A 16,440-nucleotide genomic window follows, 5' to 3' on the forward strand; every position below is an offset into this window, starting at 1 on the left:
GTTCTCTCCCATTACGGATTCCTATTCTTCAGCTCTGGGTATCTGCAGATAAGAATCATGTATTGATATCAGTGCTGTCTTTTTCACAGTCTGTGTAAGGGAACATGAGAGTCATTTAGTGGCTGAATTAATGTAACTGAATTCAATAATAACTTTGACTGACTCTGCTTAATGAAGTCAATATTGAAGCTGATACCAATCTGACTGACCCGAATATATATGAATCAGTTTGCAGTTTATTAGGTACACCTAGTTAAAACTAATGTAGTCTAATACAAGTCCCATGCAGTAAATTCTACTTTCATGTTTCTAATTCTCTGTCTACCCTCATTTTTATAAATGGGGTGGACAAAATATTATATTATTTATGTCAACACCTTTCAAAAGTCCTATATTTTACACTCCCATACGTGTTTTATTTGAAGTGTTGATCCATAAGAAGATATACTTGTGGTTTTAAGAACCAAAAACCTCTCCTCTCTCACTGCTTTGTTGTGACATCACAAAGTTACAGAAGTCCTGGCTAGTTTTAAGGCTCGGTTTCTGAAAATAGGTTGTGTGCATTTCTCTGTGGACTGAGCACTTTGATACTTTCACAGTATTAATAAAGAACCTAGACCTGCTTTATAATCAAAAAAAGGACAGAGATGGAAGTCTCACTTTATACAATATGGGACCTCATCACACTATCAAAGTTTTGATAAAGAGTGAACATCATAACCCTCATGCAGGGAGGATTTATTGCTGGACTTGTATTTGGCTGCATTAGTTTTAGCGAGGTGTTCCTAATAAACTGACAAATTAGTGTATTAATGTGAGGTAAAAAGACAGGTTTGGGATTAGGTATCATTTAAAAGAGTCTTACTCTAGTGAAACCTGGGTATCGAGGGCACACGGTGCCATAGATCACTGTAATTATCTTAAGCTAGTGGAATATAAAGACATGATTGCTACTTAATTCTTTTTATTGCACTGGAATATAATGGGACTCCTATAAGAGGCTGAGACACCAGACTCTTTTATCTTCCTACATTCTGTCTCCATGCAGCAGCTAAATGAAACGGGGGCTGCCGCCTGAGCATCTGTTCTGCTTTAATGGTGGGAGTGTCGGAGTGAAAAAGCATCCCATGTTTACCCCGATACCTGACAGTGACAGGCAAGCAGCTCCTCTCGGTTGACTCTTACTGTCAACTGAATGGACTTGTGTGATAACCAGCTGGTGATTTCCTGGACATCAGACACATTAGTTTCAGTCCACAACATCTTTGCATAAATGTGACATAATACACACTTGTATTTGAACACTAAATCATTAAATATGCGTCCATGCTGTCATTTTCCTTGTGTTATTAATCACTCGTACTCGGGCTATGTACGTTACCTAAGACCAGCAGACATACGGTACCTAATCTAATCTAATCATCTCATTTCTTGCCTGACAGGATGATATTATATATTTAATAATACAATGTAGACAAGAGCGCAGGGGAAGCAAATAGAAGTGGTTACTGTATATCCCCACTGGGATCAGCTGTTCTGAATACTGAGCAGTGTTGTGGCACGAGTTCAATGAAATCTGAAGGAAATTGTTCATGTGACCTTTTGACTTCTTTACTGTTTTGACAAGTGAAGCAAAGTGAGGCTGAAAAAGAGGTGACGAGGAAGACGGCTGATTGGTGGAGAGTGATGTAGAGAGGATTTGATGGAGCAAGTCGGGCTTTTCATGGTGAGCCAGTGTCTGCTGCAGTTGGTGTTGCAGCTACAGGTCAGTTGAGTCTGTATGTTCTGTACAGTGCAACAGGACAGCACTAACAGATGCTGTTTTTCATGAGAAAGCTTTTCTTTATTTTTGCTTCCTCGTTCATCTGTGGTTTCCGTTTCCATACGATGACAACTTACCTGAGCGATCAGTAAATGTATGTGATACTTCAAAGGAAATGGGGATGGATATTAAGACAGAACTAAAGCACTGATGTATTTCCACACTCCTGCACACACCTGCACCATGGTCAAAGCTGCTGAAACTCTATGAAGATGTACTGGATGGTGTATAAAATATTGGAATTTTACTAGGGTTGGTTTGTTTTCAGCATTTTCGTAATATTAATCTTTCATCTTTCCTGATATATTTATACTCTGGATCTCTGAATATCAGGTTCTCTTTTCATTTTATTCATGGTGTGTATGTTGTTTGGCACAAGCTCATATAAAGTAAGTCTAATACAAAAATGATAAATGGCATATAGATAAATGGCATGCAGATCATCAAACTCATATGAACCACCACTGCTTTATTTTAGGTTTAATGTAACGTCTTCCACCAGCAGCAGCTGAATCAGTTTGTTTTTTTTACATTTAAACTTCCACCCAGTAACAGGAATTATAAAGGGCAGTGAGCTGAAAGCTGTCCACTGTTTACTGCATACTTTCATACTGAAAACTTCAAAGTATGAAACATTTACAACACTTGACACTGAACACAGTGTTAGGAAGCTCATAAGTGCACTGATTCTTAAGTGGTACTTTGGAGTTTTCACAAATACACCCTGAGAAAATACTCTTAACTAGGGTTCATTGTTTCTGGGGGACCCTGGTCTGTGACGGAACGTGTTGAACGGTCCACACTCGACAGCGAACCAGCCTCCTGCCAGCAATGCTTCTAAAACCGGTCTATTTGTTCAATGAAAATATGGCATCTGAGCTTCTTTTTTCAAACAGCAGAACTGTACATAGTCACAGTCATAGCTGCTCAAGTCATTCAATATTGACACAAAAATCCAAAGTGAACTGATTTGTAAAATCTGTTTTTTCAGTGACATAATCTTTATCTTTAGCTCTTGCCCCCTGTTACGGTGCGCATGACAGATCTTCAAGCTTGGTGGTGGGTCAAAGATTTTTCATGTACATAAGCCTATAGCTTTTTATCAGAGAACCAGATATTTTCTAACACAGTTGTTCAACGTTTAGACTGAGAGTTTCAGACTGAAAGTTTCCTGCTGAGCCGAGCTATAAGTTCTCCAACTGTGAGTCACGTAACATTGTCTATGGGAAAATGGGACTTTTACTGCAGGGGCACCAGAAATAGCTCCTCCTCCTCCTCACAACAGCTGGGTAAATTTGCAGCCGCAGTTGTTTTATAGCCATTAAAACAATTTTTTTTTTTTTAAAGACACTTTATTTGTGTTACAGGCCTAACAAAAAAATCACAGTTGTTGAGATTTGAAAATTGTGATTGTGATATAAAAATGATTGATCATGCAGCTCTTGCTTTTAGATGAATTGCAGTAATGTTGTTTTGTTAGTGTAGCTGACAATATGTGGAAATCAATCAATATACAGGAAGGAAAACGAAAACTCCCTTACACTCCATACTGTGCTACAGCTGGTGTTTTTACCACCATCCATTACCATTATACTTCATGTCTGCTCTGCATCTGCTGCGTCTCTGCGTCATTTTAAAAAGTCAGTGAAGATGATTTCAGACCAAGCAACACATACTCACAAAGTCCTTCTCCTGGTGATGCAACTCCTCCCGAGTGCAGGGAGAAAGCTCTTCACATGAAGAGAGGCACGATAGAGTCATGTTGAGAGCATTTTTTTTTTTTTTTTTTTTTTTTTTTTAAGTGCTAAATCTCCACATCCATCCCTCAGTAGCTGCACCACCTAGCTGCTGCTGCCGCCACCTGCCTCAGTTTTGATAAGTGAAGTGAATGGTGGCTGGTGAAGTGGCCACTCCAGCTGAAAGCACCTTAACTCTGAACTGGCAGAGAATCAGACTGTTCCAGAAAAGCTCAGAGAGAAATTCTAAATGCTTTGGTTGTGGCATTTGTGAACAGAGCAAGTCGTCATATTGAAACTGACAGAATTTAAAAGTGAACTGATTGAAGCTTCGGATCGTGTTTTCAGTTTCAGCGAGCGTTTTAAGCTCAATGATTGGATGTGTTTTGTCTAAATGCAACTAGAAAGCTGAAAACTTAACATACACAAGCTCGTCTTCTGTGTTACTTCTGGAACCATGGGTGTCTGAAACACCTCCTCCCACTTCTGAACTCTCCTCTTTCAGTGTGAACAATATTTAGATCCCAATAGAACAGTGACAGTTGCTCATTTTGCAACAGGAGTACATACAAAACAGAACAACCTTTCTTGTCATTTGTGAAGGCAGGTAAAAGTTGAATTTCTGCAACATTTTCACTGTAATGATTTAACAGGAAGAGTGCTGCTCATCGTTTAATTCCACAAACATTTTATCTATGAATTATAAATTACTTTTAAATTCTCACCAGTAATTTTATAGCAACAGCAGTTATTCTCATGTTAAAAGTCTCATGTTAAAAGTCTCATGCTAGCATCTGTGCCTGCTACTGACCAGTTAGCTCGTGATTAAAGCTACACAATGCTTCCAACATTAGCAACAACTGGACACTGGCGAGATAACCAGTACATAGTGCATAGACAGCAGGTTACACGAGGGATAATAGGTTTAGTGTGATTTAGATTACAACATTATGAGGTCAGTGGTATGTGGGTGGACAGTTGTTGTCCACTAAGTCACATTAGTGTAGTGTATTTTCTGAGAAATAAACATTTTTTGTGAGTAGTTACTGCAGTTATTATCTGTTACTGTTATTACTGATTTACAGTTGCTCACTTTATGGATCTTTGGTGAATCGGGCAGCCAGCGATGTCAACAAGGCTAAGTCTAAATGCAAGTAGAAAGCATTAAAGGCTGAATGAAATCTGCTTACTCAAAACCATTTAAAAAGGGATCTCACCAAGATACATTAGTAAGCTTTACTCCCAAATGATGTCAGTAAGCAGTCTGTTGAATTAAGCTCTACTGTTCTATGTGTCATTAAAGCAACAGGGAGAAAGCCGCTCCTGTGATTTCAACACATGCAGTCATAGAAAAGCGTGATTCATCCATTTGTTTGTGATAGCTGTTAGCTAACATCAGCTAATGTTGCAGCTAATGCTAGCTCTTATCGTTGTAACAAAACTGCTAGAGTAGTTTGTCCCCTGGTGCTTTTGTCAGTTCTTTAACAGCTTGAGGTGCGTTACCATGACCCTATGGACTGATGTAGGGTTGATGCTGATTCGCATGTAGCCCAGGAAATGAATCAGTGTCGGAAATGGCTTCTCAATTTTATCCGGATACAAGAAGATCAGACCACATACATCTGTTGTCTCAAACAACAGATGTATGTGGTCTGATCTTCACCACATTTGAAACAGGTTGTGTCCAGCCTAGTGGCTTGGCCTCTGTAAGCTAAGCTCTTTCAACTGTGGCAGCACAGACAGATGGAAAGTGATGTACTTCAATAGTGAGCAGATAAAGATGAGAAATGTTTCAACCCAGCTGACTAACCTGAGCTGACCTCTTGATGCCCAGAAAGAAGAAAGAATCATAACACGCTGTCTGAACTCCGTCATTCATGTACTCTTAGATCAAGCATCAGTCAGCTGCTTCTTCCTCATTATACTGGTCACTCATTGTTTTTTGACTCCTCTTGTAGCTGCCAAAAGAAAAAGACACAGTGCTGCTTTTGTCAGTGCTCAATCCAAAACACTAAATTTAGTCTGTAGTCTTGCCTGTCAAACACCCCGACAGACAAATTGTGTTTTTCCAGACTCTATCACGGCCGTTAATCGGAGATGTAGTTCTGGCAGATGTGCCTCTTTCTCACTCACTGTTTTTTTTTTTGTGGCTTTTCTTTTTTCTACAGAGCGTTGCAATAGCAATTCTACTATCTACTATCTAGTTACTTTTACTTTTGCTTTTGCCTGTGTGTCGTATTCCCCCTGACCCTGAAATAGATCTATTACTGCCTTAATAACAGGCTCACAGGCGGGCAAATTACAACGAGCTGATCAAGGTCCTCTTCAAAAGGAAACAAAAGGGCAAAGCCTGTCCCCGTGCACACTAACTACATCAATGTAACACTAGATTGGACCAGCAGAAGGCCGGCCATTTATTTCCAGCTAATGTCTGTTCTGCTCAAGATATTGCCTCTGTACTTACTGCTCATTTCCGATTTTTTCCACATCTTCTCAGTCTTATCCAGGATTTGGTGAACATACTTGTTTTATTGCCTCAAGGCGATGAAAACACTTTTGAGTGATGATTTCATTCAGCAAGTCCACTCACAAAGTAATCCATTATAATATATCCCACTGTTGAAACTTACCAAACAATTTATTTCACATGGATACAGATTCAGCATATGCTCTTTCAGCCTGGGCGCCCTGCTGCAATCAGACAGGGAATGAGCTAAAGTTGCACCATCTGAGAGGGGCAGATGGCTGCTGGTTAATTTAGCATGAACCCTGGACCTGCACCACCTTTCCCTGCTCATGAACAGTCCACACAGAGGACTAAACTGCTGATCATTCATACCGCCGCCATGTTCCCTCCCAACGGCTCAGGCAATAGGTCTCAATTAGCTGAGAGACAACCAGAGATTTACTGCGGAGCAAATGAAATAACTCAGCTCAGCACCCGATGAGAAACCCCAGTCTGTGGCTTGTTGGTGAGTCAATGTACAGGCAAATGCGGCAGATATAGACTCCCTAACAGTTACCATGTTCTATTAGTTTCCTATGAGATTGGATTGTGGTTGATTAACTTCCCAACGCTGCTTCTGAGCAATGGTCGGTCTCCGCTCAAAGTGAAAAGGACTTTTGTTCCAGTTAAAGACGTGTGTCTCCCTCCCAGACAATTCAGCATGTGTCTGTATGATATGTATGTGTGTATCTGATCCGATACACAAACCATACATTAATTATACAGTACACTGTAACTCAAATCAAGTTCCATACAATATTTGTACATTTTCTAATAATAAAAAAGTGACTAAAACTCATTAATTTCCTCAGTTTTAGTTTCAAATACTAATAGACTGTAAATAAAGATGGAGGTAGCATCCATGACGTCACCCATAGGTTTCTAAAGATCTGTTTTGAAGCTCAAGTAGCTGATCCACCTTCGCCATCTTGGCAGTGTCTGACTCCACCTAAATCCCAGCTAACCCAAAAATAGGCAAAGAGTGTGTGGAGCTGCGACTTTGGTGCATGTCGGTTTGGCTAGACCACGCCCTCAATTATTCATAACTTTAAGCCTTAATAAAATTTAAACAGGTAAGTTATATAAACAGTTGTCATGAAGGAGGAAGTTATCTATAGAGACCAAAACTGTTTTTTGTACCCGGCTGTAAACATGTTTATTTCTGCTGTAAAGTTGGACATTTTAACATGGGAGTCTATGGGGATTGACTCACTTTTTGAGCCACTCTCAAGTGGTCATTTGAGGAAGTGCAGTTTTTGGTACTTCCACGTTTTCAGCCTCGGAGGTTGCTGCTTGACCATGAGACACTGGCCAATGTTTTGTTTGTCCTGTCAGAAGAAGCATTTGCTGCTAACGATAGAGCTATTCCCCTCATATTGACTCAACTTTTGTATGTCTCTGATTTGATTATGTTTATTATTGTATGGTGTTGTTACCTCCTAGTGCCCAACATGATAATATCGTAATTTGAATAAATATAATATTGTATTATTAATAATGTGTAACATTTTCTCCTAAACTGAAGACTCTCCCGACTCTGCCCCAGGTTTGAACTCGGAGAAGTCACTTTAATGAGGAGCTAAGATGAGCAGGTTTCATTACACTGACTGAAACAGCCTGTGGCATTTTTTTTTTTTTACTTTTGTGTTTCGGTAGTTTACCCATTGGCTACCTTCTTTCCAAAGTTACCTCTGTGGCTGTGAGATCAAATGAAGATATAACGCATCAGACAGCATTTTTCTTCACATGCATCAGTGCCACAACCCTGTACCGTGGTGTTGCTGGAACAAAATTCCAACTTAACCTAAATAAATGACACTGCAGTGCATATTTTTCTTCTTCTGCACCCTCTCCTGAGCTTCCTCTCCGCTCTCGGCTAAGGGACGAGTTAACCAAAACAAACGAGTCTCCAATGACTCACTGGCGATGCCTCAGAAAGTAAGAAGTAAATGTGATGGAGGGGGAAGCACTACAGAGGCCCGAAGGCTCCTGGTGCTTCATCGCTCATGCAGGGCAGCGCCAGGAGGGAAGAGCCGCAGGTGGCTGGCAGTGATGGATACCGGGGTCGCTGTATAATCTTTCACCCTTTCAAAAATTGTTTGAGAAGCAAGCTGTCAAAGGGCCACTGCAGAGCAGACCCTCACTGCCTGCTGTAGGACTTTAATGTCAGCTCATGGCTGCGTCTGGGGACGACCGTGCAAAATTGAAATCTCAGTCTGGTGGCGGCCGACTGACAGAGTGGTTATTGTTCAGCTTATCGGGGGAAAGTGAAAGGGGAGATTTGCCACCATCCCTGTGGGGAATATTGGGCTCCATCGAAACGTTAGAAGGAAACAGCTGACATCAACATCTAAGAAGTAAATCGTTAGTAAAAGCCAAAATTTTGAAGCTCCCTGCCCTGAAAGAGGAAAATAATATGCTTTCTAAGTTTCAGCAGCTCATTCCATGGTGCGACGATTTAGAATAAATGATCATTCACGGGGGGGATTTGATTGAAGAGGATATGGAAATGTGATTCAATGAGTGCAGGGTGACATTTATTTTCTCTTGGCCTTTTGCTCTGAGGCATATTTATGGAGGAGTTAACTCAATTGTGAGAGCGGGGCAATCAAGATGGCCATTTTTCATACCACAATAAGATTAGTACAACATGACAGCGATTACACGGGGTGCTCATAATTTGCAGCAACAGGACGCTTACTCCGTGTAGCCATTATCACAGACACCGAGGACGACGTTGATGCACAATTTAAAAAAAATGTAAGCAAGCTATTACAATTTTTTGATGGCAGATAAATCAGACACCTCAAGGTCTCAGGTCCTGTGCACGGCCCGAGTTGATTCCACGCTCTCGGATGTGACTTTGTCATTTTTCTCTAACTTGTATGGCATTAAGTCAGGCTGATGCAGTATATGAATCTCAAGATGGACGTTCATGGTGGTCATCATATTCGGCTTTTAGTGAAACGTCTCGACAGCCGTTGGATGGACTGCAGTGAACAATACAGACATTCATGTTTCCCTTGGGGTGAATTGTATGAACTGCAATCATCATCAGGTCAGAAGTACTTAACTTTGAATTATGACCAAATACCAGCGAACTAATTATATTCCCATCAGTTTCAGCTAAACATTGTGTTTAGTGCTAACACCTAATCGTCTGCAGTCACTTATTGCATCTTTTGTACTTAAAGTGATAATTTGGGTTATTTGAAATGGGGTTGTGTGAGGTACTTATCCATAGTCGGTGTATTACCTGCAGTAGATTCCAATCAGCACGCTGCCAGTCTAGAGAAGCAGTAAGGATCACCGGCACAGACGCTGAGTGATGAAGTGGTGTGGACAAAAACATGTTTTAGCAACTTTAAAAAAAAAATGCCCAATGAAAAAACCCAATATCACTTGAAGTGTACTGTATTACTGCGCACAAGCACATCTACAGCGCACACTGTATAATGTCTCAGATCAGCTGTTTGTGCCAGAAAGAGGTTTGCGTAGGTGTGCCTGTGCGTAGGAATATGTAGTTCAGCGGTTAAGAAAATTACGTTCTTAAGGAAAGGGCTGTTTGATGATAAGATCAAGTGCTGAAAATATCCAAATTCAAGTGTACACTTCAACTGATTCAAGTTTTTTCTTTCTGTGGCCATTTTTTTTAATTGGCTAAAACCCGTTTTTGCGGATGGCCCCATCCACAGCAGCACATGGCTCAGATTTACTGGTCCTCCAGCAGCTAACTTAGCTGAGTGACAGCACACCACTTTAAAATGTATAAAGGATACTTTGAAAAATTCAACCTGGGCACAGCTGAGGTCTGATGGATTTTGAAACAGTAACTGGAGACCAAAACCAGCTTTGTGTTTTAAGAACACATGGGGCTTTGTTGGTACGGGCGTGTTTCTTCAGGTACCACAGTGTCAACGAAATATAATCCAGAAGGGCCACACTAGTGTTGTGTAATACATCCATGAAGTTCAAGAGTTACCATCTGGCAAAAGGCACAGCAGTTTGTAATACTATGACATAGTATTTTACAAGTCTTATCATGATATCATTTAATCCTGCCTCATCTTTATAAGCATTCACCTTATAAAGTAATGTGCCGGGAATGTGCACTTTAATTGGCCGTCACAGTTGCGTGACGCTGGATGAGCATCTTACAAAATAGAACCAAGTGGAATTTCATTGCTCCTTTATCTTTAAAAAGCTAAAGCACAGGTGTCTCAAGTACCAGCTTTCAGATTCAGCTGTGAAATTTATTTCCACAGTTCTAATTGATTTTTGCCACTCCATCACCAGCAGCCTCTATCAGCTGAGGCAATCTTGAAAGCAGACAATAATACTCACCTACAGTACAGAACTCAAGTGTATGCATGAATGTTTTTGCACAGGGGCGTCTAGCTTTGATGGATTCTACACTGCCTTTGTGCAGGAGAGTGAAAGTCATATCATTATATAATCATTTGAAAATGAAATTATTTTAATTCACATCCCTGACTGTAGTATTACTGAAGATGAAAAGCAGACTGTGTGTTTGAGGTGTGTTTATCTCCTAGACTGAGTCATTTAAAATATGTGTCTGTGTTTGATTCCAGGTCTGAAACGGAGCTATACCTGTGAAGTCTGCAGCGTCACACTGAACTCGGTGGCACAGTACCATGCACATCTGCAGGGCTCAAAGCACCAAAACAAGTAAGTGGATCACACAACTGTTCACTGCAGCAAAAGAGCTGATTTCCACTTTTACCAATTAATGCTGCAGTGCTAAATGTTACACCTTATCTTTGGCGCATTATATGTAGTTTTCTTAGCTTTGATCCGCATCCTCAATTATCTCCTGCTTCTTAAGGACACCTTTGCACTTCTGATGCAGTGTATTTCACAATGCATGCATAAATGATGAGACAATTGTAGCGAGCTGTGTTGCTGAGGCAGAAATTTCAGATGGGCTCATTTTGCTGAGGGCATCCTTTAGGTTCAGCCAACAATTTTAAGGAAAATTCTCTAATTGGGCCCTTTCCAGCTTTCACAGTGGAGATAAGTGGTGGCTGTGGTGCCTACAGGAGTCAATCTAAAGCTGAGAATCAACAAACTCTGACAATGTAAACAGGCAAACCTGCTGGAACTCACTCTCCTGCAGATGTCTGTCTAGAAAAAAGCGATAAAAAAGTTTATTTGAAAAACCTGCACCCAGCCACCCAGACAGGTATCTTAAATAAATACCATATACCAATAAATAAATACTTTTGGAATTGAATGCACCATTAAACAAATCTACAAGTTAAAACAAATTTAAACCGTTAAAACAAATGCAGCTGAAGTGAACTCTGGTGTTTACAGTGGACCTTGGCACCTTCTTCGCAGCCTTTACCTGTTTTAAAAATTACAAAACACATAATAAGATAACAAGTTTGTTTTCTTATATTCATTTCAAAATACAACAAGAAACAACCGGAAACACAGTTACAGTTGGTGTGATGCTGAAAATTAACCAGGATACTATCAGCTACAACAGGCTTGCTGCATAGTGCAAGCCTCCCACCATCCTGGCTCGGCTGTAACACCACAAAGGGATAATTCAACATTTTGGGAAAAGCGCATACTGTCTTTCTTTCCAAGAGTGAGATGTGAAGATTTATGTCTGTACACTGAACATTATGCTAGTGCCAGGAGATTGATAGCTTAGTTAAGCCTAATGACTGAAAGCAGGAGGAAACGGCAGCTGTAGATTTTTATTTATTTATCTTATTAAGAATTCAAGCCATTATATTTTATGTTGTTTAATTTGAACACAAGAAGAAATGTAAAAATGACAAGTTGCAGTTTTGTAAAAGTTATTATAATTTGTTCTAACCTTTCTTGGTCATTAGCTAGTCCTTGTTAAACCACAACTTTTAGTTTTTACACTTGGTCAGAGCAGTTTCCCTGGTTTCAGTCTTCAGGTTTTCAGTCTTCTGGCTCTATGGTTATATTAGCTGATAAATAGTAGAGTGGAATCAATCTTCTCATCTAACTCTGGGCAAAACAATGAATAAGTAAATTTCCCAAAATGGCAATCTGCCCTTTTAACACCAAGTGTTTTGATTGAAAGTGCCTCAAATTAAGTGGGGAGAAAAAATAAAATGAGAAAAACTGAAATGAATAAATTATTGGCTGAAATGTATGAATGATGAAACTCACTGAAAAAAGAACATTGACATTTCCAGCATGACTGTATCTTGTAATGGATTCACATGTGCAGTTACAGACCTGCCGCTGCATTTTCTGTGGTGGATTACTATTAAACAATTTAGCAAAGCCATCCTGTCTGTCTACCAAATGGATGACAGCGTATCTGTACAGTGTGGTATGGAGCCAAAAGGCACAAACATTGATGCTGAATACTTTCCTTATTTTTATATAGGAAATCAAGGCTGAATGATTCTAAATCTGAGTTAGTTTGATGTTTGTTGTGATCAGTAGAGAGGAGGGGGCAAATGAAAACTGAAGCGCAATGACATGTGAGGGGGGTGTGATGTCCTTCAAACTTGGCACGTATCAAGTGTTTTGCTTTGACTTTGTTTTCCCTCTTGACTGAAACCAAAAACTTCAGTGTGAATATTTATTCGTTTATTTTCTTGGATTCCCCTTTCCTCTTATTACTTGACCTACAGCAGTTTCAGTGGGAAAAGAAAGGACTGCAGACAGTGTAGGGTTTTACGTGGGCCCTGGGCAGAATTGATGGTGCTTACATGGTGCATGTCCTGGAATTAATTCCCCCTGTTGGCCAGTTTCTGGCTGCACACATCCACAGGGATGCTGGCATCAGGAGACATGACAAGCCGTTTAACAGCCACGTGCTGCAGTCACGGATGCCTGCACCGACTTGTTGGAGATACTGGGTTTCCATGCAAATCTCCTCATACTGTTTCACATACACACACATACACAAACACACGCAATCAGACCACACGCCAGCCCCCACCTTCACCCCAAAGAGCCTGATTTCTTCCATATAGCCCACAGTGGTGCCTCGGGTCTATTTAGGTCATTTGCTTAATGCCAGTTTACATGAAAAGAATAAAGGCTTATCTGCTTGACAAAACTCCAGAGAGGGGCTGAGGATAATGTTTTTTGTGTCTGGTGTCCTTTATCACTACAGGACTGAAGAAAAAAAAGAATTACACAAAGGCATTAACAGTCCATGTAAGCCTGATGGGAATGGCTGGAAACCGGAAACCTTGCTGTTGCTGTGAGATAATGTGTTGTAAAACAAAAATACAGATTGAGAAAGTTCAAATTTCAAACAGCAATTGATGAAATTTTTATTAGGAAAAAACTCACATGATGAACAGTGTCTTCAAAAGCTAATGAAGGTGGCAGACTTGTTCAAAGTTTGAAACTTTAGAAATTACAGCTGCACTAATCAGAAAGGGGGCGTAATAATGAATCTGAGAGAACTATCATCTGACTGTAGTTTGACACACATTTTAGATATCTTTTCTAATACTAATTTTCCTTTCATCTGTTTGATATATAATTAAGGAACTGCTAACACGAATCAGTGGTGTTTTTGCTAGCGGCGTGCCGTCAGGACAAGCTCGGCAAGCAGTGCTTAAAGCTAAAAATAGACATCAGTTAGAACAATATTGAACTGGAAGCAACTTACATCTCAGAACAGTGTCCTGTCCCATAAAGGATCTGATATTGCCTGTTTGCATCATATAATCATCTTGCAGCATGGTATTGTCTCTGGAAGTAGACAATTTGAAGATTACCCTAGAAGATATTTTTCCTCTACACTGCGCATTTGATATGTTTAGAGTCAGTTCAAAGGAATAATCCTAAAACTTCTTCAGCCAGGAAGGACAGCAGAAAGGTGGAGAAGTCCAGGCGGAGAGCAGCAAGATGCAGGAGAGAGACTTTCAGCACAAGACAGGCAGCACAAGATCATGGGACAGGAAGGACTCTGAATTTAAGAAAGATTTGCTACTGCTGCTGTCATGAAAAGGTGTGATTTAGTCCGGTCCAGCAGCTGAATCACATACTGAGATTAGGGCTGAGGGGTTGGTCTTTATGCTCTGCTTGTGTAAGTGGCCAAAAAAATGCAAATTAATACAGGTTTAATGAAATTTCAGCATTTCAGGAAGAATGCAGAACATGATCTAAAAGCACAGTGCATTAAATCTGACTGTGGTTTCTTTGTCCGTTTTACATATAAAGAATTTTGTAGTCTAACCCTTTTAACAGAGGTATACAGTCGTTAATGCCATGTAGACCAACAGCAAAAGCTTTTGATTGAATTTAAATCGAAGTCCCAGAACTGGTCTGAACAACAGCAGTTTAGTCCTACTAGATTGATATCTGCAGGTATTGATGTCTTTTTCCATTAGTGGTGTGCCTGGCTTACCAGGTCAGCTAAGGTTGGTGTGTGTGCGTGTGCGTGCGTGTGTGTGTGCGTGTGCATGTGTGTGCGTGTGTGCATGTGTGTGATATGAAGAGTGTCATATGGATGTACCACAAAACAGGAAACAAAGTCCACAAGCTACACAGCTGTATGGCCCTTCTTTGCTAAGACAAATTAGAGCAAGAAAGAGATGAGGAGATTCAATTTTGACTTAGGAAAGGAACAAATTACTCGTTCAAGACAGGCGTACTAATGAGAAGTGTGATCGATACTCCTCTAACGAGCCAGCTACATGAGTAAAACAACCCTGATGCTTAAACCCTCTGATTGGTTGCTGGCATCCACAGTAGGACCTCTAGCCCAACAGACTTTGTCTTAAGATTTACTAAATTGATTTGGTTACATGGCATATTTCTCTGAAGAAGAAAAAAACCTAAGAAGCTTCTCTCTTTTTGACTCTGTTGGAGCGTCACAGAAAACCTGTGTAACCAAGACAAAAATAGCCAAGTGGCTTCGTGTGGTCCCTAGCTGAGCGAGGACTCAGTGCTGAGTGCTGGTGTCACTGGCTAGTGTTAACTAAGGGAAAAGCCATTTCACCTCCAGATGAGGGGAACTGCTGAGGGGAGCTCTCTCTGTTGGCCTCTCTTTCCCACTCATTGACCAGACAAAGTAAACAGTGGATGGCAACCACTTACCAATCAATCTGGGGATCTATGCTGTTATTTTAAGTGATGACCTTTGCCAGGATTTGACCTCAAAATACTTCACCAGGATTTGTCTTCAGTCATATTAATGACAAATTCAGTGTGGAAGGGTAAGTGCCATGGGTTTCACTTAGGTAAGAAAAGTGAATATTCACCAGACATGAAGCAGACTAACAGAGACCCAAACAGAGGTTGTCTTCTAGGAAAAGCCCATTTAAAATCTCATTGACAATCGGCATAATGCAAATGCCTAAAACAAACAAAGATTTTTTTATTGTTGGTTATTCTGTATTTCAATTTTTTTGCTGCCTTTAATGAACACCATTTCCCATAAGTCCCAGATCATTGCAGGCTAAACATCACAGCTCAACGTGAAAGGAAGGTCCATGGATGAGTCAAAGGACTTTGATTAGACATGTCTGTAATAGCAGCAGGACAGAGCGGACTGAACACTGTACAAGTTTTTAGGCAGCAGAGTTTACAGCTAAAAAAAAACGTCGACTTTAGAAGAAACCAACAGTATATATTATAGATATGGACACAAAGTTACAATGACATTATACCCACTGTTGTTTGATGCGCTGATTTTAAGTTCTCAGTGTTGTCATTACAGTAGCCTCATATTCAGATAGTTTTTACTACCACAGTGTTCAACCTAACACTGTGTTCTGGTTTTTGCTTTAAGAGTACTACTAAGAGTACTGAATTAACGTTTCCTTCCATACAAGACTTTTTCTTTGATTAGCCTATCTACCTGGCTCTCTTTGAACGGCTTGGTAAACTGCTACTATGTTGATACCTGCTTCGTTTGTGGATGTAAGAAGAGAGCTAGACATGAAGTGACAGTGTTGCTATCTCTTTTTTCCCAGTGACCAACCATATTACTACAAAAACAAAGCCAGCCCAAAAAAGCATTTTCTCAATACACTGCAGTTAAAACAGACAGTATATTCATCGTGTTTTGGGATAGCTGAGCAACATTTATAAGAAGAGTGGGTGTCTTGGAACACAGTCCAGTTCTCATAGTACATTCATGCTTCCTTCCTGCAGACAGCAGAGCTGGGTATTTTTGCTCAAAACAACTTAGAATTGGTCTGTGTTCTGCCATGCCAGATTTTCCATTTTCACATATACTTTCCCAACAATGTTGGAGAAGTGGAGACAATGTTACCCCTACATTTTCCATCCATGAAAACTGCATCTCCATCACTGATTTACTCCACATGATCACATTTCATCCTGGCTTCCTCACACCGGCTGCCTGTTGCTTTTAGAACTGATTTTAAGAT

General features: G+C 40.3%; 1 protein-coding gene across 3 annotated transcripts in view; it reads left to right on the plus strand.

Annotated features, from left to right (window-relative positions):
* The window catches only part of zmat4a (zinc finger, matrin-type 4a), a 140,523-nt gene that overhangs the window by 100,708 nt on the left and 23,375 nt on the right, over nucleotides 1-16,440 (plus strand). For all 3 annotated transcript variants that reach the window (XM_056377267.1, XM_056377266.1, XM_056377265.1), the window contains one exon: nucleotides 10,657-10,753. In XM_056377267.1, the coding sequence (XP_056233242.1) occupies nucleotides 10,657-10,753 (97 nt within the window). The remainder of the gene's footprint in view (nucleotides 1-10,656; nucleotides 10,754-16,440) is intronic.

Source organism: Seriola aureovittata, chromosome 5, assembly GCF_021018895.1.
Source record: "Seriola aureovittata isolate HTS-2021-v1 ecotype China chromosome 5, ASM2101889v1, whole genome shotgun sequence".
In the NCBI taxonomy this organism is placed as follows: Eukaryota; Metazoa; Chordata; class Actinopteri; order Carangiformes; family Carangidae; genus Seriola; species Seriola aureovittata.